This window comes from Kogia breviceps, chromosome 3 (assembly GCF_026419965.1).
Source record: "Kogia breviceps isolate mKogBre1 chromosome 3, mKogBre1 haplotype 1, whole genome shotgun sequence".
Lineage (NCBI taxonomy): Eukaryota > Metazoa > Chordata > Mammalia > Artiodactyla > Physeteridae > Kogia > Kogia breviceps.
In genome coordinates this window covers 100,953,005-100,979,147 of record NC_081312.1, presented here as the reverse complement: position 1 = coordinate 100,979,147, position 26,143 = coordinate 100,953,005, and the positions used below count along the sequence as shown (strand labels likewise).

The following is a 26,143-nucleotide window of genomic DNA, read 5'->3' as shown; positions in this document are numbered from 1 at the left end:
TCACCTCATACCGGTTAGAATGGCCATCATCAAAAAATCTATAAACAATAAATGCTGGAGAGGGTGTGGAGAAACGGGAACCCTCCAACACTGTTGGTGGGAATGTAAACTGGTACAGCCACTATGGAGAACAGTATGGTGGTTCCCTGGGAAACTAAAAATAGAGCTACCATATGATCCAGCAATCCCACTCCTGGATATATATCTGGAGAAAAACATGGTTTGAAAGGATACATGCACCCCAATGTTCACTGCAGCATTGTTTACAATAGCCAAGACATGGAAGCAACCTAAACGTCCACTGACGGATGGATGAAGAGGATGTGATACATATATACAATGGAATATTACTCAGCCATTAAAAAGAATGAAATAATGCCATTTGCAGCAACATGGATGGACCTGGAGATTATCACACTAAATGAAGTAAGTCAGAGAAAGACAAATATCATGTGATACTGCTTATATGTGGAATCTAATAAAAATGATCCAGGTGAACTTGTTTATGAAGCAGAAACAGACTCACAGACATAGTGAACGAACTTATGGTTACCAGGGGGGAAGGGTGGAGGGGGAAGAGGTAGATTGGGAATTTGGGATTGACATGTACACACTGCTATATTTAGAATAGATAACCAACAGGGACCTACTGTATAGCACAGGGAATGCTGCTCAGTATTCTGTAATAAACTAAACGGGAAAAGAATTTGAAAAAGAATAGATACATGTATATGTATAACTCAATCGCTTTGCTGTACACCTGAAACTAACACAACACTGTTAATCAACTATGCTCTAATATAAAATTTAAACATTTTTAATGCAAAAAAATGAAAAAGAACTCATAATTCAAATATAAAAAGACAGACAACTCAATTAAACAGGGTTATAAGATATAAACAGACACTTCAATAAGATACACAAATGGCAAATAAACACACAAAAAGATGGCCAATATCATTAGCCATTAAGAAAATCCAAATTAAAACCCCATGAGACACCACTACATATGCACAAGAATAGTTAAACTTACAAAGACTGACAATGCCAAGTGTTAGTGAGGACATGGAACAACTGGACCCTCACACACTGCTTGTAGGAATGCAACTTTGGAAAAGTTTTGCAGTTTCTTATAAAGTTAAACATAGATGTACTATATGACCCAGCAACAGTTCCTCTCTTGGGAATTCACCAGAGAAAAATGAAACTATATGTTCATACAAAAGGCTGTATACAAATGTTTATATCAGCATCATTCATAACAGCCAAAAAATGGAAACAACCCAATGTCTATCAAAAAATTGAATGTATAAGCAAATTAGGTTTATCCACACAACAGAATATTATTCAGTAATGAAAAGAAATGAACAATATGAATGAATCTCAAAAGTATTATGCTAAGTGGAAGAAGCTAGACACAAAAGGGCTACATATTGTATGATTTTATTTATGTGAAATTCTAGAAAAGGCAAAACTTTGGTGTCAAAAAGCAGATCAGTGGTTTTGCTAGGTGCCAAGGGTGAACAGAGAAGATGGACTGCAAAAGAGCACAAGGAAACTTTTTGGGTTAATTGAAATGTTCTATACCATGACTGTGTGGCGGTTATACAACTATACACATTTATCAAAGTGCATCAAACCGAACACTTAAAATTAGTGAATTTTATTTTGTGTAAATTATACCTCAATAAAGGTATCTTTTTAAAAAGAGTTTAGGGCTTCCCTGGTGGCGCAGTGGTTGAGAGTCCGCCTGCCGATGCAGGGGGCGTGGGTTCGTGCCCCAGTCCAGGTGGATCCCACATGCCGCGGAGCAGCTGGGCCCGTGAGCCATGGCCACTGAGCCTGCGCATCCGGAGCCTGTGCTCCGCAACGGGAGAGGCCGCAGCAGTGAGAGGCCCACGTACCGCAAAAAAAAAAAAAAAAAGAGTTTAGACAGTCACACGCTCTCCCACATCGCAGCACAGAGGCCAGGGGCCGACCTGCCAGACCCATCCCTTCTGCTCCCTCCTTGCTGGCAGAGCCAAGTGGGGGCATCTGCCCTAAGGGGTGGTGTTGGACCCTCTCTGGCCCAAAGAGTAAAGAGAGCTTTGTTCAAGTCCACTGCCAGTGGTGGACAAGAAGGAGCCCTGTGATACAGTTCTGGACAGAAGGCAGAGGCTCTATGGGGGCTTCTGGGAATGGATCCCTTGCTCGTAAAAAGCTGTGCCAAGAAGGGACTTCTTGCTTCCTGCCTCTGGACACGGCCCAGAGTGTTCTGAGACCCCAAGAACGGTACAGGACACCTCTTGCCACTTGGAGCTGTAGCAGCCATCTTGCAAGCATGGAGGGACCTGTCTGAGGACCAAGACCTGCCCCAGACATATTGAATTCGAATCCCTGGGGTGAGACCAGAACTCATGTATTTTCTGCAGACTCTCCAGGTGACTCTGGTGCACCCAGGACCAAGGACCACTGCTCTGAGCATACAGTGCTGGACCAAGACGTGCCCTGCCCAGCAGTGGTTTCAAGCACACCTCTCCCAGGTGACTGTGGTTGGCCCTGATCCATCATCACTTCAGTCCTATGGGTGTGAAAGGGCTGCCATAATTATGGACCACAAACAGGGTGGCCTAAAGCAACAGAATTTTATGCTCTCACAGTTCTGGAGGTCAGAAGTCTGAAATCAAAGTGTAAGGCCAAGTTCCCCCTGCTGTTTCTAGGAAAGAGTCCTTCTTTGTCTCTTCAAGCTTCTGGTGGTTGCTGGCAATACTTGACTTTCCATGGCTTGTAGACACATCACTCTGATTTCTGCCTCCCTCTTCACATGCCTTCTCCCATGCATGTCTGTGTATCTCTGTATCTCTCTTCTTATAAGAATACCAGCCATTGGATGTAAGGACCACCCTGAGTGGTCCAGTGTGACCTCATCTTACCTAATTAAGATCCCATTTCCACATGATGTCACATTTGGAGGTTCTGGATGGACATGAGTTTTGGGGGACCCTATTCAACCTAGTACAGCTTCCTTCTTTACTTTCTTTTCTCCTGCCCTCACTCTTACTGCCCTGGGATTATACTTCTTCCTAATAAAGCATCAGCACACAAGCTTGCTTTCAGGTTTTCCTTTCTAGGGAAACTGGAGTAAGAAAACAACCATATTCCAGACAGCGAGAACATTCCAGAGGTCGCCAGGTCCTGGGGCGCTGAAGGGTGTGGACCCCAGATGTCACTGGGACAGCCTGTCCCTGCTGCTGGCAGTGCCTGGCCCGGCCGCTGCTCGCTGTGCTGCCTCTGCTGCACTCCTCGGACTCGGGTTCACACGTGTCTCACTTCATCCCAGTCCTGGGAGAGCAATGTTGGGTTTATGTCTTTATTTGATGAAAATGAGCTGTTGTGCAGCCATTGGTACCTGTACTGGGGAAACACAGCATACAAGCAAGAAGCCTACAGCCTCAGTGGCGAAAAATTTTTCATGTCAGAGACCGAGAACTCTTGCAGTCGTTTATGTCATCCTTTCTTCTCCAGACAGGGGATACCAAAAAGCTGCAATCAAAGATCTCTTCATCTTATTGATAAGGCCACTAATGAGCCAAAATGTCTGTCAACATCAACCGCAGTGTGTCAGACCAGTTCTATCGCTACAAGATGCCCCGTCTGATTGCCAAGGTTGAGGGCAAAGGAAATGGAATCAAGACAGTTATAGTCAACATGGTTGACATAGCCAAAGCGCTTAATCAGCATCCAACATATCCCACCAAATATTTTGGTTGTGAACTGGGAGCACAGACCCAGTTTGATGTTAAGAATGACCGTTACATTGTCAGTGGATCTCATGAGGCTAATAAGCTGCAAGCCATGTTGGATGGATTCATTAAAAAATGTGTTCTCTGTCCTGAGTGTGAGAATCCCGAAATGGATGTGCATGTCAATCCAAAGAAGCAAACAACAGGTAATTCTTGTAAAGCCTGCGGCTACCGAGGCATGCTTGACACACATCATAAACTGTGCATGTTCATTCCCAAAATCCCACCTGAGAATAGTGACAATGGTTCAGGAAAGAAAGAAAAGGAAAAGAAAACTAGAAAGGGCAAAGACAAAGAAAATGGCTCCGTGTCCAGCAGTGAGACATTCCCCCCCGCCAATGAAATCAGTCCTCCTCCACATGCTGTGGAAGAAGAGGAAGATGATGACTGGGGGAAGGATACAACAGAGGAAGCTCAAAGGTGAAGAATGGATGAAATCAGTGACCACGCAGAAGTTTTAACCCTCAGTGATGATTTAGAAAGGACTGTTGAAGAGTGTGTCAATATCCTGTTTGATTTTGTTAAGAAAAAGAAAGAAGAGGGTAGTATTGACTCATCTGACAAATTGTAGCTGAAGCAGAAAGACTGAATGTAAAAGCCATGGGCCCTCTTATTTTGACGGAAGTTCTTTTAAATAAGAAGATTAGAGAACAAATTAAGAAATACAGGCACCATTTCTTATGATTTTGTCACAACAACAAGAAAGCTCAACAGTACCTTCTTTATTGTTTGGAGTGTGTGGTAGCAATGCACCAAGCTCAGCTCATCTCCAAGATTCCACATATCTTGAAGGAGATGTATTATGCAGACCTTTTGGAGGAGGAAGTCATCATTAGCTGGTCAGAAAAGGCCTCTAAGAAATATGTCTCAAAAGAACTTGCCAAAGAGATTCATGTCAAAGCGGAACCTTTTATAAAATGGTTGAAGGAAGCAGAGGAAGAATCTTGTGCTGGTGAAGATGATGATGAAGACGAGAATATTGAGGTGATGTATTCAAAGACTGCCAGTGTACTGAAAGTTGAAGCTGTAAAGTCTTACAGCAAGGACAATGACATTGATATTGATGCCATTTAAAGGGGTGGGTGCAGCCCAGCTTAACAGTTTAATGCTGAGAATCTTTCTGCATCATCAGCCAGAAGTGCAACATGTACGTGCAAAAGCTAAAATGGCTTAACATCATGCTACAGTTTCTACTAAAAATGTATTGCTGTGAGTGGTCTGTATTTAAACCCAACAAGACATCTAGGGAGTTCATACACATATCAGTGAGCAGATGCAGTGTGCTTATTTACAGCATGTTTCTTTTTGAAAAATTAGTGGTGGACACATTTGGATCACATTTATAGTTATAAAAATAAAGATTTGATTTTGCTCGTTCTTCAGATTTTTGGCTCTGAATGACTTTAGTAAGCTGAAATAATTGGCTCCTTTAAAAAATGTTGCATCATCATTTAACCTGATAGGATTATTGGAGCCTGTTAGATATTGTCAGGTGCTGAGACTATAAAGAGGTCTCAGCAGAATGTGAACATAAACTTACTTATAAATACCTTACTCAGTCATTAAGAAATGTAGTACTTTTAAGTCTTATTTCTAGTTCCTCAGATTGGCATGTGGTAATGTACATTCTTCCCATGCCAAGGTGGACTGATAATCAAATGACAGTGCAATACCTTTACCTTACTGAGAAGTTAAAATGACCTGAGTGTCCTATAAATAAAATTTTAAGAACAGGTTTTGAAACTTGAATTGTGTTTTTTTCATTTCTTCTATACTTGCCCCAAATTGTAGTCTTTGAAGTCATGGGCACTTGCACGTTGGATGAGCCAGGGGAATTATTACATTAACATATAAGCATTTTATTATTTGTATGTAGCTCCTGCTTTATACTGAGAGAAATCTGAAACTTTGGGGAGTGATTAAATAGTAAGCTCTACGATGTTATTTAGGGGAAGCAGGAAAAGGCACACTTAATCTATAGCAAACACAGAGCATAATTTTTCAGCATTTACTCTTGATTCAAATTACAATTTCAAAATATTTAGACATACTGTATCTTTTGTTCAGTATAGATTTTTCCCCTGATAAACTATGGTTCTTTGATGACTTTTGCATTTGGACACACAGCTTATTCTTTTCAGGTTTTCATTGCTATCTTGCTAAAATAAGTGTTAACTATGTCTCAAATTCCCCCCCACACTCCCCAAAATGTCTTATTTTTTAAAAAAGCTAAAAGCATACTTCTAAGAGCCTACATTTCAGTGTAAGACTTGTTTGTTTTTTTTTTAATTTTCACATTGAATACTGTGAGATACCCAGGAAGTCTGTGATGATGGCAACGGAAAGCAGGTGCCTAGGGCCTGACCCAGCCTATCCTGGGCTTCAGATTTGGAAATAACTTCCTTGTGATGTGCTTGCCCAATGTGCTGATGTAAACTCCCTTGATAGATGGGCTTATGACTATATCTGAGAAATCATCTTGAAGATACAAATTTACACAAAAAGTACACTGTGGGAATCAAAATGCATGGAGTGAATTTTGGGGGGAGCATGGCTTATATCATTCACCTCTTTCTTTGTGATCCATCTCAGATTACAAGGAGACCTTAACAAATATATGTAAGTTATTTCACATTGAAATTATATAAACATTTGGTATAATAAAAAATAAAAAGAGTTTAAGGAAGATTTAAAAAAATATTACTCAAGTTATATATGTATATGCAACATGCACCAAATTGCAGAGCTACAAATATTTCTCAATAGTGATGTCTTGGAATTTGATAAACTTGGTTTTGTTACTTCAGTGCAAAAAATCATTCCATGTATGATACCAAGTTTGTAACAACATCTACCATTGGTGCAAAAGAATGGAGCAGAGACAAGGAAAGGGTGGGCCCCTATGTCTGAGGAAGCCAAACTGCATTAATGTCACCATTCAGCAAAGACCCATGATATTGACAAGGAGAATTAACTATATGCTAGGCAGCCGCCAGTCCACCATCTGGGATTCTACATTCGAAGTTGAACAACAAATCTTACCTCTTGGCAGCTGATACAAGCCCTAATGGTGGCAGATAAAGCACAACTGTACAAGTAGTGCTACAATTTTAAAAGTCACAAGGAATGCAAAGATGACTTTGCAGGTCATCTCACATTCAAAGATAAGGCTATCTTCCTCTAGAGTGGAAAGATGAATCATCACAATACACAACTGTGGGATGCTGCCATATTATAACAGAATGTGTAAGGGATTCACCAAAAATTCATGTCTTTTAAATATATTTGACCTATTTGTTTATTACTGTTTCTCCTCACTAGAATGATGACACTCCATGATGACAGGGATTTTTGTCTTTGCTGTTCACTGCTATATCCCTAGCACCTAGTACAATGCCAAGTATACAGTAATTGTTAAGTGAATAAATTATGCCTACATAGATATTCAGTAAATATTTGTACAAATTCATTATGTCAATGTAAATGATGTAATAACCTTTTCTTACATTTCCTTTCCTGTACAATTTCTCTGATTGGAAGTTAATAATTGTCTTGTTTCTTTATTCATTTTGTTTCTAAATACCAGTTCAAACATAAATTTTCAATCTACAAATATAAATGCTATAGAGGATGTGGAGAAAAGGGAACCCTCCTACACTGTTGGTGAGAATATGAACTGGTGCAGCCACTACGGAAAACAGTATGGAGCTTCCTTAAAAAACTAAAAATAGAGTTACCATTATTATCCAGCAATCCCACTCCTGAGCATATATCCAGAAAAGACAAAAATTCTAATTTGAAAAGATACATGCACCCCAATGTTCATAGCAGCACTATTCACAATAACCAAGACATGGAAGCAATCTAAATGTCCATCGACAGATGAATGGATAAAGAAGAGGTGGTATGTACAATGGAGTATTACTCGGCCATAAAAAGAATGAAATTTTGCCACTTGCAGCAACATGAACAGACCTAGAGAATATCATACTAAGTGAAGTCAGACAGAGAAAAACAAATATTATATGATATCACTTATATGTGAAATCTAAAAAATAATACAAGTGAATTTATTCACAAAACAGAAACAGATTAACGGACATAGAAAACAAACTTATGGTTACCAAAGGTGAAGGGGGAGGGGAGGATAAATTAGGAATATGAGATTAACATAAACACATTACCATACTTAAAACAGATAAGCAATAAGGATTTACTGTATAGCACAGGGAATTATACTCAATATCTTATAACAACCTATAATGGAAAATAATCTGAAAATATGTGTGTGTGTATATATATATATAAATATTTATTATATATATATTTATATATATATAAAACTGAATCACTTTGCCATACACCTGAAATTAACACAATACTGTAAATCAACTATACTTCAATTTAAAAAATGAACTTTCAAGCAAGGAGATTCTTATTTCTCCTTTATATATTCCTTCATTCCAAAAGTTTCCTACAATATATGTGTGTTTATGTATATTCAGAATAAAGAATGTATGCATTTTTATAAAATTAGAGCTTTTGGAAAACAAGGTTTAAAATATTAATAAATGCATATCTATCAATAATTATCTTAAATGTCAATGGCCTAAGTGTTCCAATCAAAAGACACAGAGTGGCAGGATGGATAATAAAACAAGAGCCTATAATATGCTGCCTACAAGAGACCCACTTTAGGGCAAAGGAAACACATAGATTGAAAGTGAGGGGATGGAAAAAAATATTTCATGCAAATGGAAATGACAAGAAAGCAAGGTTAGTAATACTCATATCAGACAAAAGAGACTTTAAAACAAAGGCCGTTTAAAGACTTAAACATAAGACATGACACCATAAAACTCCTAGAAGAGAGCATAGGCAAAACATTCTCTGATATAAATTGTAGCAATATTTTCTTAGGTCAGTCTCCCAAGGCAATAGAAATAAAAACAAAAATAAACAAATGGGACCTAATCAAACTTACAAGCTTTTGCACAGCAAAGGAAATGATAAAAAAAAAACCCCAAAAAGACAACCCATGGAATGGGAGAAAATATTTGCAAATGACGTGACTGACAAGGGCTTAATCTCCAAAATATACAAACAGCTAATACAACTCAACAACAAAAAACACAAACCCAGTTGAAAAATGCACAGAAGACCTTAATAGACATTTCTCCAAAGAAGACATACAGATGGCCAGTAGACACATGAAAAGATGCTCAACATCACTATTAGAGAAATGCAAATCAAAACTACAGTGAGGTACCTCACACCGGTCAGGATGGCCATCATTAAAAAGTCTACAAATGAAAAATGCTGGAGAGGGTGTGGACAAAAGGGAACCCTCCTATACTGTTGGTGGGAATGTAAGCTGGTGCAGCCACTATGGAAAACAGGATGGAGGTTCCTCAGAAAACTAAAAATAGAACTACCATATGATCCAGCAATCCCACTCCTGGGCACACACCTGGACAAAACTCTAATTCAAAAAGATGCACGTACCCCTATATTCATAGCAGCACTATTCACAACAGCCAAGATGTGGAAACAACCTAAATGTCCATTGACAGCCGAATAGATAAAGATGTATACACACACACACACACACACACACACACACACACACGCACGCACGCACGCACCGGAATACTACTCAGCCATAAAGAAGAATGAAATTTTGCCATTTGCAGCAACATGGATTAACCTAGAGATTATCATACTAAGTGAAGTAAATCAGAAGTAAATATCATATGATCACTTATATGTGGAATCTAAAATATGATACAAATGAACTTATTTACAAAAACAGAAACAGACTCACAGACATAGAAAACAAACTCATGGTTACCAAAGAGGAAATGTGAGGGGATAAATAAGGAGTTTGGGATTAGCAGATACAAACTAATGTATATAAAATAAACAATAAGGATTTACTGTACAGCACAGGGAATTATATTCAATATCTTATAATAACCTATAATGGAAAAGAATATGAAAAAGAATATGTATATATATGTGCAACTGAATCACTCTGCTGTACACCAGAAACTAACACAACCTTGTAAATCAACTATACTTTAATAAAAAATAAAATAAAATAAAATTAGAGTTTTAGAGAGGACTCTATCAATTGATAATAACATGCTTCAAGTTTTCTTTTAACTCTTTTCTCAAATCTATCCCTCTGCACATGCTCTTTATTCTATCCGGAAAACCCACACCCATCTCTCTATAAATCTAACCTATCTTCAACCCAATCTCCCCAATGAAGAATCCTTTATAACACCAATTAATCTCAATCCTTTGATCCACTTTGACTCCCAACAAAACCCTAAACCCCTTTAGGGCAGGAAATATTCATTATGTTTTTTTATGTCCCACTGTTATAGAACATTCAATAAATGGTTAATTTGTTGAACCTGATGAATTTCAATGAGACTGAAGAACCTTGAGGATACAAAATTAATGTAAAGCTACAAAGATAAATATATCTACATATTAAACTATATGCATAAAACCTACCAACAGTGTCTGTCCTTGGGAAATGAAGAAATGACCCGATATAACTATGGTGAGAACAAGATGCCCAGATTCTTCACTGGAGTCAAAAACCTTGAAAAAGAGAGAAATGTGTATAAGATATTCCTGTAATACTAATAAACTTATAACCAAACTATCTTCTCACACTGATCTTCCCACTCTGAAAGTTCCCTTTCCCTCATTTAATCTGTAATCATTCCTCTATAGTTTCAAGTTTTCCTCATATAAGGGTTAACAGCCAGGCTTTTATAAAATATAACTAAAACCAATATTTTGAAACAACAATAGTAAATGAAGAATCAAGAGACATGGGGCCTGAGCCAACCACTTTTGCATTACATTTTAATAAATCATGAATTATCTGTGAGCCTTGGTTTCCTTTCTGTAAAATGGGGATAATGCTTTACAGGTTGTTGTCAGACTACAGAGTCAGTTTCTTTAACCACATAATCCATTTTTCATAACCCCTCAAAACTTGGTGTTTCCTCTGGATGAGCTTTAATTTGTAATGTCACTCTTAAAAATACGGTGCCCCAAACTGACCATAATATTCTTGGTGTGATCTAATTATCTCCATTACTTGCAGTAATGAAGCCTACAATTACATTTATCTTTTGAGGGGGTAGTCCCATTGAAGAGTGATCTTACATCAATAAAACCCCCTGAAACTTCATCACCTATGTTGGTAAACCATACTTTTACTTTCTGCATCTGAACCTAAACATAAGACCTTGCATTTACGCCCACTATATTTTATCTTGTTAGATTTGGTCTACAGTTGTGGTGGGGAGTTGAGGCAATTAAAGCAAAATGTCAAGAAGGTCATGACTCATAGATATTTAAGAGTGGGATTTGGGTCTTAAGTGACTACACTGTATAAGTGTCTTTAATATCATTGATAAACACTGTAAAGGTAAACATCCTTGTATAAATAGGATGAAACTATAGATTCACCTTAATGCTCAAAGCTCAAAATAATTAACACATACCTAACTCAAGTATACCGTTATAAGGTTATTGCATTCTATTTAGAAATAATGTTCTATCCTATAGTTCCATATGTGGGGTTTGAAGCTTCATTGCTATATTTAAACTCAAGATTTCCTAGTGAGTTTTCTCTAATTCACTTTAAATTCCAAACTTAAAAATCGAATAACATTTTAGATGTCAAGGTGGGTATGCTAAACCCTGCATTATTTCTTTCAGTGGTTGTTATTCATCCTGTTTCTCAATATTAGGAATTCAGTTATTTGTACAACACTCTTCCCATTATAGTTTAAATAGATTATCTTGTATGTTTCATGACCACTTAAAACCTCAAGAATAGCTAGGAATGAAGCATAACTATAGAAATTGGAGTCTGTTAAGCAAATTCTTTGGGAGGCAATATTCTAACATAACAGTTTAACTATTTTTTTTTTTAGAAATATAACATATATCCCCAAAAGTGTCCAACACTCAAATGAACAGTTCACTGAGTGATGACAAAGTAAACACACCATCACCACTCAGATAAAAAAACAGAAGCTTCCAGAAGGTACCCTAGTGCTATCTCCCAATCCCTATCTGCTCCCTCCTCCCTGTAATATCCATCCTGACTTCTAACACCATAGTTTAGTTTTATTTATATGAATGGAATCATACAGAATTCTTTTTTTTTTTTTTTTGTGGTACACGGGCCTCTCACTGTTGTGGCCTCTCCCATTGCAGAGCACAGGCTCTGGACACAGGCTCAGCGGTCATGGCTCACAGGCCTAGGCGCACCGCGGCATGTGGGATCTTCCCGGACCGGGGCACAAACCCGTGTCCCCTGCATCAGCAGGCGGACTCTCAACCACTGTGCCACCAGGGAAGCCCTCAGAATTCTTTTATGTCTGGCTTCATCAATGTTGTTGCATATACCTCAGTTCATTTTTTATCATTACTATAGAATACCATTCTATGATTATACCACAATTTATTTTTTCATTCTTTTGTTGATGAATATTGTCTTCCAGTTTAAATCTACTGCAAATAATGCTGTTATGAACATTCTTATATATGTCTCTTGTTGGGTAGAAACACTCGTTATAGAGATGCCAATTCTTTCCAAATGGTTTTATTGTTTTTTCTCCCCTGCCCTCCAAACTTTTACATCTTTTTTTTTTTTTTTTTCTGGCCGCACTGCGCGGCATGTGGTATCTTAGCTCCTTGAGCAGTTGGAAGTGCAGAGTCTTAGCCAATGGACCACCAGGGAAGTCCCCAAACTTTTACATCTAATTGACCACTCAACATCTCTACTTAAAGGTCTAATAGTCATCTCAAAATTAACAGCCCCTAACTTGAAGTCCAAACCTTCCCATTCATTCATTAATTGAATATTTACAAAGTGTCGAGCAAGTGGCATCTGTTGCCTGTCATCAGGTGTAGAAGTCCAAACACTTCTGCTCACTACATCTTGGTACTGGAGTCACCATGGAAAACAACACAGTCAAGCAGTGGAGGGAACAGCACTTGACTCACACAGAGAAGAAACAGAGCAAGATCAGTATCAGTACTGGGGCCTGGTTCCCCCATGGCCAGCAGGGGGAACCTAGGCAGCCATGCAGGGCAGCTGACCTGCACTCACCCCTCACGGCTATAGCACAATGACTCCTCCTTCTCCCCGCAGGGGACAGATACAACAATGGGACTGGCCAGGTGCCATATGATGCTTAAGCAGAACACAGGAGCACAGGCTGTGAGGACTCTATTTCTTGCTAAGTAAGTGTTCCAGGCCCAAGGCCCATTCTTACAGCCAAGAGAGGGGGTTGCAAGACTGCATGCCCAAGACTGTCTTTCACAACACAATGCACCTACCATGGACCAGGCTGTTATAGGCTTTTGACTCGCACAGTTTTCCCATCTCAGAATATAATTCTATCTTTCCATTTCATTAGGCCAAACTGTGGAATCATTCTTGAATCCTCTACTTTTTGCATACACATATCCATCAGCAAATCCTTCAAAATATGCAGGATCTAACCACTTCTCACAGGTCTGGTCTGAGTTGGCATCATCTCCAGTGGCATTATTATAATAACCTCCTAACTGGCTTTCTAGTTTCTGTTCTTGCTCCCCTTTTCCAACACATTTTATTCTCAATACAGTAACCAGAGTGATCCTTTTAAAACCTAAGTCACATCATGTCATTTCCAGTTCAAATCCCTAGAGCAGCTTTCCATCTCATTCAGAGACGCATGCAAGGTGTTCCACAATCCATTACCTCTCTGCTCTCATCGCCCCTTTGGCTACTCTGCTCCAGCCGCACTGGCCTCTGCTGCTCCTTGAACCTACAAGGCACATTCATGATTATAAAACTCAGGGCTTCTCTATCTGAAATTGTCTTCTCCTAGATCTACATGACTCACTTCTTGATCTTCTTCAGGTCTTTGCTTAAATGTCATATGCTTAAATGTCACCTTTCCTGACCATCCTAGTGAAAACTGCCACCAGCTCCCTGCCCCATTACCCAAACCAGATAGTTCTATTCCCTTTTCCAATTTTGTTTCTTTATATTTACTTATGTATCTGTCTACGTATCTTCTTTAAAAGAAGATTGATGTAAGGGATTAAAAACAATACTCAATGAATCCAAAAGAAGCAAGAATAAGAATATAAAGGGAAGAACAGGTAGGACAAACACAAGACAAATAGCAAGATTACAGACTTACACCTAACCCTTTCAATGATCACATTAAATGTAAATGGCCTTAATCAGGATTAATTTTGCTTCTCAGCTACCCATTTTCTCTTCATTATTTTTCAGTGAGAATACATGAAGAATTACTAAGAATCATTTTCTCTTTCCTTATTTATTCTTTACACCCCTCCCACTCTTTTTTTCGCCCTCTAAAGAGACTTTTAAAATAAATTTATTTATTTTATTTAAACATTTATTTATTTTATTTAAATAAATGTATTTATTTTAAAAAAATGTAAATGGCTTAAACATCCCAATGAAAGGCAACGTGACAACAGGATATGAAGACAAGGCACAACTATATATAAATATAAAAATATGAACAGGTGAAAACAAAAGGGTGAGAAAAATATATACCATGCTAATACTAGTCAAAAGAAAGCTGGAATAGATATTAATTTTAGGAAAGACTACCAAAAGGTATAAAGAAGGCCATTTTGTAATGACAAGGCGTTAATCAAGAGACATAATTATCCTAAACATTCACGCCCCCAGTAAGAGCTGAAAAATACATGAAGCAGGCAAGGTTCTGCCTACCCAAGGCCGCTGCTGTGCAGACCCTGGGGGGAGCCACCGTCACCATGTCTGACCAGGAGGCAAAACCTTCAACTGAGGATTTAGGCGATAAGAAGGAAGGAGAATATATTAAACTCAAAGTCACAGGACAGGAGAGCAGTGAGATTTACTTCAAAGTGAAAATGACAACACATCTCAAGAAACTCAAAGAATCATACTGTCAAAGACAGGAAGTTCCCATGAATTCACCCAGGTTTCTCTTTGAAGGTCAGAGAATTGCTGATAATCATACTCCAAAAGAACTGGGAATAGAGGGAGAAGATGTGATTGAAGTTCATCAGGAACAAACAGGGGGTCATTCAACAGTTTAGATATCCTTTTTATTTTTTTAAATTTTCCCTAATCCTTTATTTTTTAAAATAGTTCTTTTGTCATGTGATGTTCAAAACAGAATTGAAAACTGGCATCTCTTTAAAACATCTGGTAATTTGCACTCTAGTGTCGATTATTCATTATTGTTTGTTTTCACTGTGCTGATTTTTGGTGATCAAACCTCAGCCCCCTTCATACTGCCGTCTCCTTTTTAAAAATTACATATGTGCACTGAGAGGCCTCCTTCCAGGACTGTCCACTTTCAGGCTTGTGATAAGATTGACTAATGCAAGTAACCATAATGACTTTCCAGCTGGCCCTGAAGTTTTAGCATGTGACTGCTTCACCCTTGGACTATGACTTTCAGTGGCAGATGGAAGTTTTTCAGAGAACTGAACTGTGGAAAAATGACCATTCCTTAACTTGAAGCTACTTTTAAAATCTGAGGGTCTGGACCAAAAGATGAGGAATATCAGGTTGGAGTCAAGATGACAAAGGTGGTGAGAATAAATGATGCTCCAAAGATGGCTTCACTGAAGAGAAAGCATTTTAAGATGAAGGACAAACCCTGTCAGAAGATCTCAGAAAAGTTCTAATTTTCCTTAGCAGTTAAAGTTATTCATGCAGAGGTGTATACAACAGAACACTGCTCTTTTTGACTTTATTTGTACTTTTTGGCCTGGGATATAGGTTTTAAATGGACATCGTCAGTACCAGCTTCATTAAAATAAACAAAATATTTGTAAAAACCATAAAAAATACATGAAACAATAATTGATAGCACTGTAAGGAAAAACAGACAAATCTACAATTATAATCAGATTTCAACACCCCTCTCTCAATAATTGATAAACATAGAAAATCAGCAAGCATATAGTAGTTGTGAACAACACTATCAACCAACATGACCTGATTGACATTTATACAACACTCCACTCAATATCAGCAAAATATATATTCTTCTCAAGTGTACACAGAGCACTTACTGAGAGAGACCAAATTCTGGGCCATAAAACAAGTGTTAGTAAATTTTAAAGTATGTTCTCTGAGCACAAATTAAATTAGAAATCAATAACAGAAATCTCTGAAAAAGTCCCCAAACATTTTGAAACTAAATCATGTACTTCTAAATAACTCATGGGTAAATAAGAAATTAAGGGATAAATCAGGAAGTATTTTGAACTTAATGTAATTCACCATGTCAACAAACTAAAAGAGAAAAATCATAGGATCACCTCACTAGATGAAAGAATATACAAAAGGCATTTGACAAAATTCAACATCCATTCCTGAGTAAAAAAAAAGAAAAAAAGAAAAATCAGCAAACCAGGAATTGAAGGAACTTCAAGCTGATGAAGGGCATCTATGAAAAAACTATAACATCATATTTAATAGTGAAAGACTGAAAGCTTTCTCTTTAAGATAAGGAACAAGACAAGAATGTCACCACTTCTATTCAACACTGTACTGGAGGTTCTAACCACTGTAATTAGGCAAGAAAAAGAAGTAAAAATCCTTTTCTTTCCAGACTGGAAAGGTAGAAGAAAAACTGTCTTAATTCACAGACAACATGATCATTTATACAGAAAATCCAATTTATTTCCCCAGAACTAATAAATGAATTTTAGAAAGACTGCAGGATACAAGATCAATAAATGAAAACTAAATTTATACAAACTAGTAAAGAACAACTGGAATTTGGAATTTTAGAAACATCAAAATTTATAATAACATGAAAAATATGAAATATTTAGAGATAAATATGACAAAAGTGAAAGATCTGCACACTGAAAACTAACAGAAATTTAATACATAATAAATATATGGAGAGTTATACTTTGTTCATGGATAGGAAGATTTAATATTGTTAAGATGCTGAGGTAGGCAGAATAATAATCCCCACCCAAAGGTTCCTGTCCTTATCCCTGGAACGTATGAATATCTTATCTTACATGGCAAAGGGGACTTTGCAGATGTGATTAAGTTAAGGATCTTGAGACTAGGAGAGCTGGATTATCTAGATGGTCCCAATGGAATCTGAAGGTTCCCTATAAGGGAAAGAAGGAGGCAGAAGAGTCAGAGTCAGAGAAGGAAATGTGACTGCTGGCTTTGAAGATGGAAGGGTGGTACAAGGCAAGGAATTCAGGCAGCCTCTAGAAGCTGGAGCAGGCAAGAAACAGATTCTCCCCTAAAGCCTCCAGAAGGAATGCAGCCCTGCTGACACCTTGATTTTAGCCTCATAAGACCTATTTTAGACTTCTGACCTCCAGAACTGTGTGCAAAGCATAAACAAACTAAGTTTGGGTTTTTGTAAGCCAGTAAGTTTGTGGCAATTTGTTACAGCAGTAATAATCAAAAATTCTAAATTCTTTTGTAGAAATTAACAAGCTGATTCTAAAATTCATGTGGAAATTCATGAAAAGAGACCATATACCGAGCATTTAAGTCATTTAACATTAACCAAGTACTCACTATGTACTGATCTCTCTTATAAATGTTAGGGAAGGAAAAGAAAACATAGAAGGGAATGTCCCTGACCATGAGCTTCATTGATTCATTTGTTCATCCAACAAATATTTATTGAGCACCTAACAGATGCCAAGCATTTTCTTAGATGGGACACATCACTGAACAAAACATTAGCTGCCCTCATGGAGCTAATGTGGGATGGGATGCAGGGCAAGGGTACAGAAAACAGTAAACAATAAATATAATTAGAGGCACACTAAGGGTGGAATGGTGGGAGCAGTCAACCCTGGTACAGGCAATAAGGGAATGCTTTGTTGAGAATGTATAAACAATAGTCCAACTGACTAAAAAGCAGCTGCTTTTTATTACTACCATGAGCTAGCAACTCTAATCAATGTCACTGATGAAATACCCCTCCCTGAAAAAAAATCTTTTGTTTAAAAAAAAAAAAAATCTTTTGTTGCTCTAAGTTCTAAACAATTGCTACAGTTACTGCTGAGTTTAAATAATACACATGTAAGTTTCAAATTATCATATTTTTATTATTTATTCTTTAATAAACGTTGTTTTCTACATAGACATTCATTTGGAAAACTCCCAGTAATAAAGCTGGCCCACATACATGCAGACTTAACCACATACATCTGTTTCAAGAGAAGCTCACAAGGCTTTGACATACTTCAAGCTTGCCTAATGCAAAGTTCTTGTCTCAAACCCTTACTTAGGATGCACTTCACTTCAACCCTGTGGTACGACACTCTTCTGCATTTAAACCATAGATTCAAAATAAACAATGATAGCACAGGGACTGTAAAGACCAAGAAACAGAACGTGAGCTATTACAATGCTGTCATTTTATGGGACCTTATTTTTGGCATTTATATTTGTGCTAAAATGTTAAAACAACAAAAGTGCAAGCAACAGGATGGACCATTTCTGTTTGGCAAATGCAAATTTTAGTTCACACTCAAAATATGTTACTAAATTTGAATAATACCTTGAATATTAAAATATTATTCTTTTTAAACTGTTAAATGGGGCTTCCCTGGTGGTGCAGTGGTTGAGAGTCCGCCTGCCGACGCAGGGGACATGGGTTCGTGTCCCGGTCCGGGAAGATACCACATGCAGCGGAGCATCTGGGCCTGTGAGCCATGGCCGCTAAGCCTGCGTGTCTGGAGCCTGTGCTCCGCAACGGGAGAGGCCACAACAGCGAGAGGCCCGCGTACCGCAAAACAAACAAACAAACTGTTAAATGTTTCCAAACTAAATAGCAAAAAAGAGAATAAAACATATCAGCAATTTTATCATTAGTTGCCTAGATTATATGTTTGGAGATTTTCAGTATTATTTTTTAAAATCACTTATTAGTTAAAGAGAAATCAATTACATAAAATATCAGCCTCTAACCAAAGAAGCAAAGTTCAGACATTTACCTAGATATAAAAAACTGGCTAAACATTTGTGTTTTACCTGCCTTATACTATAGCATGAATTTCCTTTTTTTTTTTTTTTTTTTTTTTTCGGTACGCGGGCCTTTCACTGTTGTGGCCTCTCCTGTTGCGGAGCACAGGCTCCGGACGCACAGGCTCAGCAGCCATGGCTCACAGGCGCAGCCGCTCCGCGGCATGTGGGATCCTCCCGGACCGGGACACGAACCCATGTCCCCTGCATCGGCCCGTGGACTCCCATCCACTGTGCCACCAGGTAGGCCCGCATTTCCTTTTTCTTATTTATCTTACTGCCATGCTTATAATAATGAATCTCAATAAATTTCACTGTCTGCATAATAAATTTATTTTATGAAATTTTTATGAAAATAATTTCATCATTTGGGGAGGAAAGTGTTAAAAATTATCCATTTTGGGTTTCATATGTTCTAGGCACATCACTGAACATAATAAATAAGTAAATTATCTAGTATATAAGAAAGTGCTAGGAGTTAGGGAAAAAAACAAAGCAGGGTAAGGGGAATGGGAGTGTAAAGACAGGGCATGAATGTTAAAATATAAATAGGGTGGTCAGCATGGGCATCACTGAGGTGAGGCTTGAGCAAAGACTTGATGGCATGGGAAGGATACCAGGTATCTGAGAATTCCAGTTACTATTTTTCATATATTTGTTGCAATATTTCATCTAAAAGATCTTTATGGTATGCTCAGTTTGAAAATGTCTAATTTAAGACTTCCAAGAGGTTCAAGAAAAAAAATGTAATTTGATTGCATCCCTGCAGTCTTCCCTTCCTAAATCCAATCCAAATACCAATTACCTTTCCTTGAGCAGTTATTAAAATCAGCATCCAAGTGGGCCAGAAGGGTGGGTTGGGGTCTCAGGATCCAGATGAAAAGAGCTGAGTTTTCCCCCTGGATAAGAATGGAGGCCCTAGCCTGAGCAAGTAGCCCTAGGGCAAAGGCAGGAATGCCCCAGTTCTTGGGAGAGAGCCTAACCTGTAGAAATTGATCATCCCCCCACCCTCCAAGAAGACCAGCCTTTGTATTCTGAAATTCCTACTGGTCTCCCAGCTTCTAAGGAGTCATAGTGAAGCGGGGACACTTACTTAGCTGAGTCCTTTCTACTCCTCTACAGAAGACCTAGAAGGCTGAGACTCATGCACCTCCCAATACTTAACACTTAAAGTATGTTGGACTTGAGCCCCAAAAGTAAGAAGAGGCATAAGTTAGATAAAGGAAAATGACAACATACCAAATAGGCTAAAGCAATAAAGAACAAACAGAAAACCCAGAACAGGTGGCTCCTAGCAAAACAAAACTGCCAGAGATCAACATCAGCTTGAGCCCCAAAATAATAACAATAATAATAATTATTATTATTTTAGTTCTTTTAAAAAATATTTATTTATTTATTTTCCTTATTTCTTTTGGCTGTGTCGGGTCTTAGTTGCAGCACACGGGATCTTTGTTGAGGCACGTGGGATCTTTCTCGTTACGGTGTGGTCTGTTGGGGTTTCTCTCTAGTTGCGGCGTACCGGCTTCTCTCCAGTTGTGGCATGAGAGTTTTCTCTCTCTAGTTGTGGCACGCAGGCTCCAGGACACGTGGGCTCTGTAGTTTGCGGCACGCAGGCTCTCTCGTTGAGGCGCGCAAGCTAAGTGGTTGTGGCACATGGGCTTAGCTGCCTCGCGGCATGTGGGATCTTAGTTCCCCAACCAGGGATGGAACCCACGTCCCCTGCGTTGGAAGGCAGATTCTTTACCACTGGACCACCAAGGAAGTCCCAATAATAATTATTATTAAGAACACTTAAGGAGACTTGGAGCTAAAAACATATAAAAATTCAATAGCTTAACTGAAGAACTGGAGACCAAATTAATGGTCTGAAAGATCACGTAGGAGAAATATTCAGAAACACAGAGCATAACTACAAAGAAGAAATCATGTGTACAAGATAATGTGGAGCAAAGACTCAGCCCCAGGAGAACAAATGTTAACAGGAGCTAAAGTGGAAGGGGAGAAACAGAGCAAAAGCAATGATTAAACAGATAGCAGAACAACTATTCCACAACTGCAGAGATATGAGACAGAAGATGGAAAGGTTCAAGTTCCAGGCTTTGATGGGGGGCAGGGGGCAATCAATAACTAGACATACCCTGATAAAATTTCTAAACTTAAAGAATAAAGATCTTAAAAGCTTCCAGTCTTAAAAAAAGTCACTCTCCAACACCAGAAGATTCTGGAGAACAAACTCATTTCTTTTTTAGTAAATGAAGGCAAAGAATCAAGCATTTATCCCACCTCTCCTATACAAACTGACCTCCAGGTAAACTCTAGTGGATATGAGGAAATCTTTCTTTACTTTTGTAAAGAATATAAAATATTTTATATTCCAGATAATAAATGAAGAAAAATGATAAAATTAGAATATCAACATTTTTGCAACTCCTAATTAATTAATGGGTCTAGGCATTGTGCTTCAAAAGCTGCAACTCCCCAGAGAGATAAACAGGCATTACAGACTTCCAATGGGAAGAAGACTAAACCACCTACTAAGTAGTCTGGCCAAAAAACCCTAAAAACAAAAACAAAAAACTCAACCTGAACTTGATCAAGCCTCTAGATTCAGTTATCAATTCACAAGAAATACAGAGGACAAAGGATCACATTAACTGCACCACAGAGATGCAGTCAGCAAAATCATACTGTCAGAAATTCTTCAGAACTCGGTTTCTTCAGCGAATAAACTGCAAGGAAGAAAGAGAGGTGGATCACATAGAAGAAACCTTAAAGAATGAAAGAAATACTAATCAATCATCCATGTATGGTCCTGTTTAAAAGAATTATGAAACTTATGAGACCATTAGAAATTTGAGCACTGACTATTTGATGATATTAAGGAACCATTATATTTTTAGGGTGAAAATGATATTACGATTGTTTTTTTTAAGTTCTTATCTTCTAGAGATACCAACTGAAATAGCTGATGAAATGGTATGATGGCTGTGATTTTCAAAATAACATGATGGACATGGATAGGGTAGCAACGAAGCCAGACTGGTCATGAGTTGCTAATTGTTGAAGCTGCTGATATGTACATGTGGGTTTACCACATATTCTGTCTACCTTTATTATATAGAAATTCAAACATAATCAAAAAGTTTTACATAAGGCTTTTTTGTTGACTAAGTAGAAGCAAGGGTAACAAAAAGCATTCAGCTTACTACAAAGGATGCTACGTGAAATATCCTAACTCTTTCAAGAAATTCCAAACATCATAATGCCTAATATAATCCAAGAAGCTGAGAAAAAAATTACTTATTTCTGGCTCTTGGGAAATATATTTAATGGGTGATAATTTAGCATTTTACTGGAATGTTCACATTAGCACAATATAAAAAACAAAAATTTATTTTTAACGACAAAGTCTTCAAAGAAAACGATTATTTTAAAGTGTCAGGACATATACCACGTTCATATCTTCTCTTCTTTCTAGTTGCTAACCTAAACGTTGCTTAAGATTTAAGTCATCAAAACAGTATTATGGTACTGGCAAAAGAACAGACACATAAACCAATGGAACAGAATAGAGAACCCAGAAATAAACCCATGTGTATACAAATCAACTAATATTTGACACGGGAGCCAAGAATATTCAATGGAGAAGAGACAGTCTCTTCAATAAATGGTACTGGGAAAATTGGATATTCACATGCAAAAGAATGAAACTAGATCCCTATCTTACATTACTCACAAATTTAACTCAAAATGAATTAAAGACTTAAATGTAAGACCTGATGCCATAAAACTTCTAGAAGAAAACAAAGGGAAAAAGCTCTCTGACAATGGTCTCAGCAATGATTTGTCTTTTGGCTATAACACCTAAAGCACAAGCAACAAAAGCAAAAATAAACAAGCAGACTACATCAAACCAACAAGCTTCTGTACATCAAAGGAAATTATCAACAAAATGAAAAGACAAGCTATGGAATGTATAAAAATATTTGCAAACCACCTATCTTATATGGGGTTAATATTCAAAAAATATAAGGAACTCATACAAATCAACAGCAAAAATCAAATAATCCAATTTAAAAATGGGCAAAGGGCCTAAAAAGACATATTTCTAAAGAACATGTTCAAATGGCCAGCAGGTACATGAAGTGGTGCTCAACATCACTAATCATCAGAGAAATACAAATCTAAACCACAATGAGATACCATCTCACGTTTGTCAGAACGGCTATTATCAAAAAGACAAGAGGTAACAGGTGCTGGTAAGGATGTAGAGAAAAGGGAACCCTTGTGCACTGCTGGTGGAATGTAAACTGGTACAGCCACTACGGAAAACAGTACTGAGTTTCCTAAACAAGAGTTAAAAGTAGAACTACCATATGGCCCAGCAATTCCACTTCTGGGTATACATCAGAAGGAAATAAAATCACTATTTCAAAGAGATACCTGTACCCCCACGTTCACCGCAGCATTATTTACAATATCCAAGACAGGGAAATAATCTAAGTGTCCATCAACAGATGAATGGATAAAGAAAATATGGTATGTATAGTATACACACACACACACACACACACACAGAGACACACAGACACACAATGGAGTATTATTGGGCCATTAAAAAAAAAACAAGGAAATCCTGCCATTTGTGACAACATGAATGAACCCTGAGGGCATTATGCTAAGTGAAATAAGTAAGAGAAAAACAAATACTGGATGATCTCACTCATATGTGGAATTAAAGAAAAAACAAATTCATAGCAACAGGACAGATTGGTGGAAAACAGAGGCGGGGGTGGGCAAAATGGGTGGAGGTGGTCAAAAGGTACAAACTTCCAGTTATATGATAAATAAGTTCTGGAGATGTAATGTACAACATCATGACTATAGCTTAACAATATTGTATTGTATATTTGAAAGTTGCTGACAGTAGATTTTAAAAGTTATCACAAGGGAAAAAAATGTGTAACTACATGAGGTGATGGATGGTTAACTAAACTTATTGTGGCAATCATTTTGCAATATATACATTTATCAAATCATTATGTTGTACGTTTTAAACTTATACAATGTCAAAGGTCAACTATACCTCAATAAAACTGGGGAAAGATTTACATCAACCTGAGCTCTGGCTATTGTAGTATTTTGCCATCAACACAGTAGCACACACTGAGATACAGAGCCTGCCTATCACAAGCTTATACAGGCACAGCTTTTCAGGCACAGCTTATACACTGGTTAAATGATCAGAGAGCCTTCTCCTATTTTATATTCATGTATTTGTACAAGACTGTATGTACTATAGGACTAATCTAAAATTAATTAGGAAAAAGGTTAAAAGAAATATATGAAAATATAGAAAAGTATTTCAAATGTACTTACCTTAAAGTAACTTATACCTACATGAAAGGCTAAAATAGCGTTACTTGTCAGATATGACAAATTATGTACTTGAGTTTTTTCCTGCTTTTAAGACACCTCAGAAAGTGTCAGCGCTCTATATATTGGCCCAAATTGCTGATTTATGCATCATAACATATGAAAAATGTGCAAAATTATTAAGTAGGCTATTAGCTGCCCCCTCACTTACTCCTGGTAGCTAAAGAGCCTCATAAATTATTTCAACAAACTTGTAGGACATATTATGCTAATGGAAGTGGCCCTGCTACATACCCACTACCAAACTGTAAAATTCAGTATTTTGCTCTTGATGTTTCACAGAAATGCAAAGTGTTAACAGTAACAATAATAATAAACACAATTATAAGAGCATAACACCCAAAGCGGAAAAAAAGTAATTATATATACCTGGGGAATCTGTTCTTTCTTTAGAATCTAAAAATATCATCGCATGCATCAGAGCATGAGATGTGATTCCCCTTCTTTTACCACATATACCCAAATAAGATTAATAATCGTGAAATTATCTAATCCTTTTTTTTTTTCCTGTGGTACACGGGCCTCTCACTGTTGTGGCCTCTCCTGTGGCAGAGCGCAGGCTCTGGACGCGCAGGCTCAGCAGCCATGGCTCACGGGCCTAGCTGCTCCATGGCATGTGGGATCTTCCCTGACAGGGGCATGAACCCGCGTTGCATCGGCAGGTGGACTCTCAACCACTGAGCCACCAGGGAAGCCCTCTAAACCTTTTAAACCTAGCTATTGGAGTTAACTTGATCACCTTGATTAGTAGCCATAAGCAAAATATATTTACTCAAAATACCTCCCATGCAACAGAGGAATAAGTTCTTTATGCCCTGATTACCAATCAAGGTTAATTACCAATCAAGGTAATTGGTTATTGTTCTTTCTATAAAACACAGTCCTAGGACATTTCTCCAATACGTTTAAAAATCTCCCAAACTAATAAATCCTATGAAAATCACCAAGTATACCAGAAAGTGGTACCTCCCATTGGCACACCTACCCTAGGTCACTGCAACTCTCACACCCGCCTTGTTATCTTCATAGTCACTCTCTTCTATTTATTCACAAACAAGGTTCACTTACGCCCATAACAGTTCCAATATCAAAACTGTATTTCTAAATCTGAGTTCAAGAAACACTCTAATTTATTTCTCGGATGCCTGTTGTCATTTTTTAGGTGAAAAGCACCCTAGATTCCAAATGAGCAGGTACTTGAGCTTAATTGGCTAGATCTTCCAATGGTGATGCCTTAATCATCTCTAAACAGAGCCCTGAATAGTGTCCAGCACACGATAGGCAGGGAACAAATCCTAAACATGAATGAATTTTAATTTTCTCAGGCCTCATTTTAAACTATAACTTCTTAGACTCCTTCAACAACTAAACTGAAAACAAAAACTTTACTATATTTGTCTAGATAAATTCTACCTTAAATCATGTTATGCAAACAAGGCATAGCCTCTATGAAAACTATGTCTGTTACACAATAAAATGAACCTTTCGTTTATTGAAGGAGAAAAGAGTTGGAAATATGTATTTATAATCTGGTGCTTTGGAAAAAAATTTTGTCATAGAAAAAAATGTTAGAACATCTGTTAGAAGGTTCTTCCTCAAAAGCCTAAGCAATCTACAATATGTCACTGTATGTGACATATAATTCAACTAAACATAACCACAATTATAAAAATTATTTCTATATCAGTCAGGTGAAGGCTAGAGTATGCTGTAGAAACTAACAACCTCCAAAGCAAAGGTTTTATTTCTCACTCACACTACCTATGCATCCTCCTTCTACCTGTCTTCCCACTCTACCTCACACTGACCATCTTCCTCACAATAGGACCTAAGATGACAG

The 26,143-nt window shown here is 37.7% G+C and overlaps 2 protein-coding genes and 1 pseudogene across 2 annotated transcripts in view; 2 read left to right on the top strand and 1 right to left on the bottom strand.

Annotated features, from left to right (window-relative positions):
* The window catches only part of REC114 (REC114 meiotic recombination protein), a 173,625-nt gene that overhangs the window by 68,563 nt on the left and 78,919 nt on the right, over positions 1-26,143 (bottom strand). Inside the window, exon 4 of the mRNA XM_067030616.1 lies at positions 10,308-10,397. Within this exon, the coding sequence (XP_066886717.1) occupies positions 10,308-10,397 (90 nt within the window). The remainder of the gene's footprint in view (positions 1-10,307; positions 10,398-26,143) is intronic.
* LOC131751983 (eukaryotic translation initiation factor 5 pseudogene) lies at positions 3,402-5,027 on the top strand (annotated as a pseudogene).
* LOC131751991 (small ubiquitin-related modifier 1-like) lies at positions 14,628-14,933 on the top strand. Its single transcript, XM_059056013.1, has one exon. It carries the CDS (start codon positions 14,628-14,630, stop codon positions 14,931-14,933), a length of 306 nt encoding a protein of 101 aa, XP_058911996.1.

Excerpts from the sequence above, each read along its gene's own strand:
- LOC131751991 (XM_059056013.1), top strand. The coding sequence starts at position 14,628 with ATGTCTGACCAGGAGGCAAAACCTTCAACTGAGGATTTAGGCGATAAG.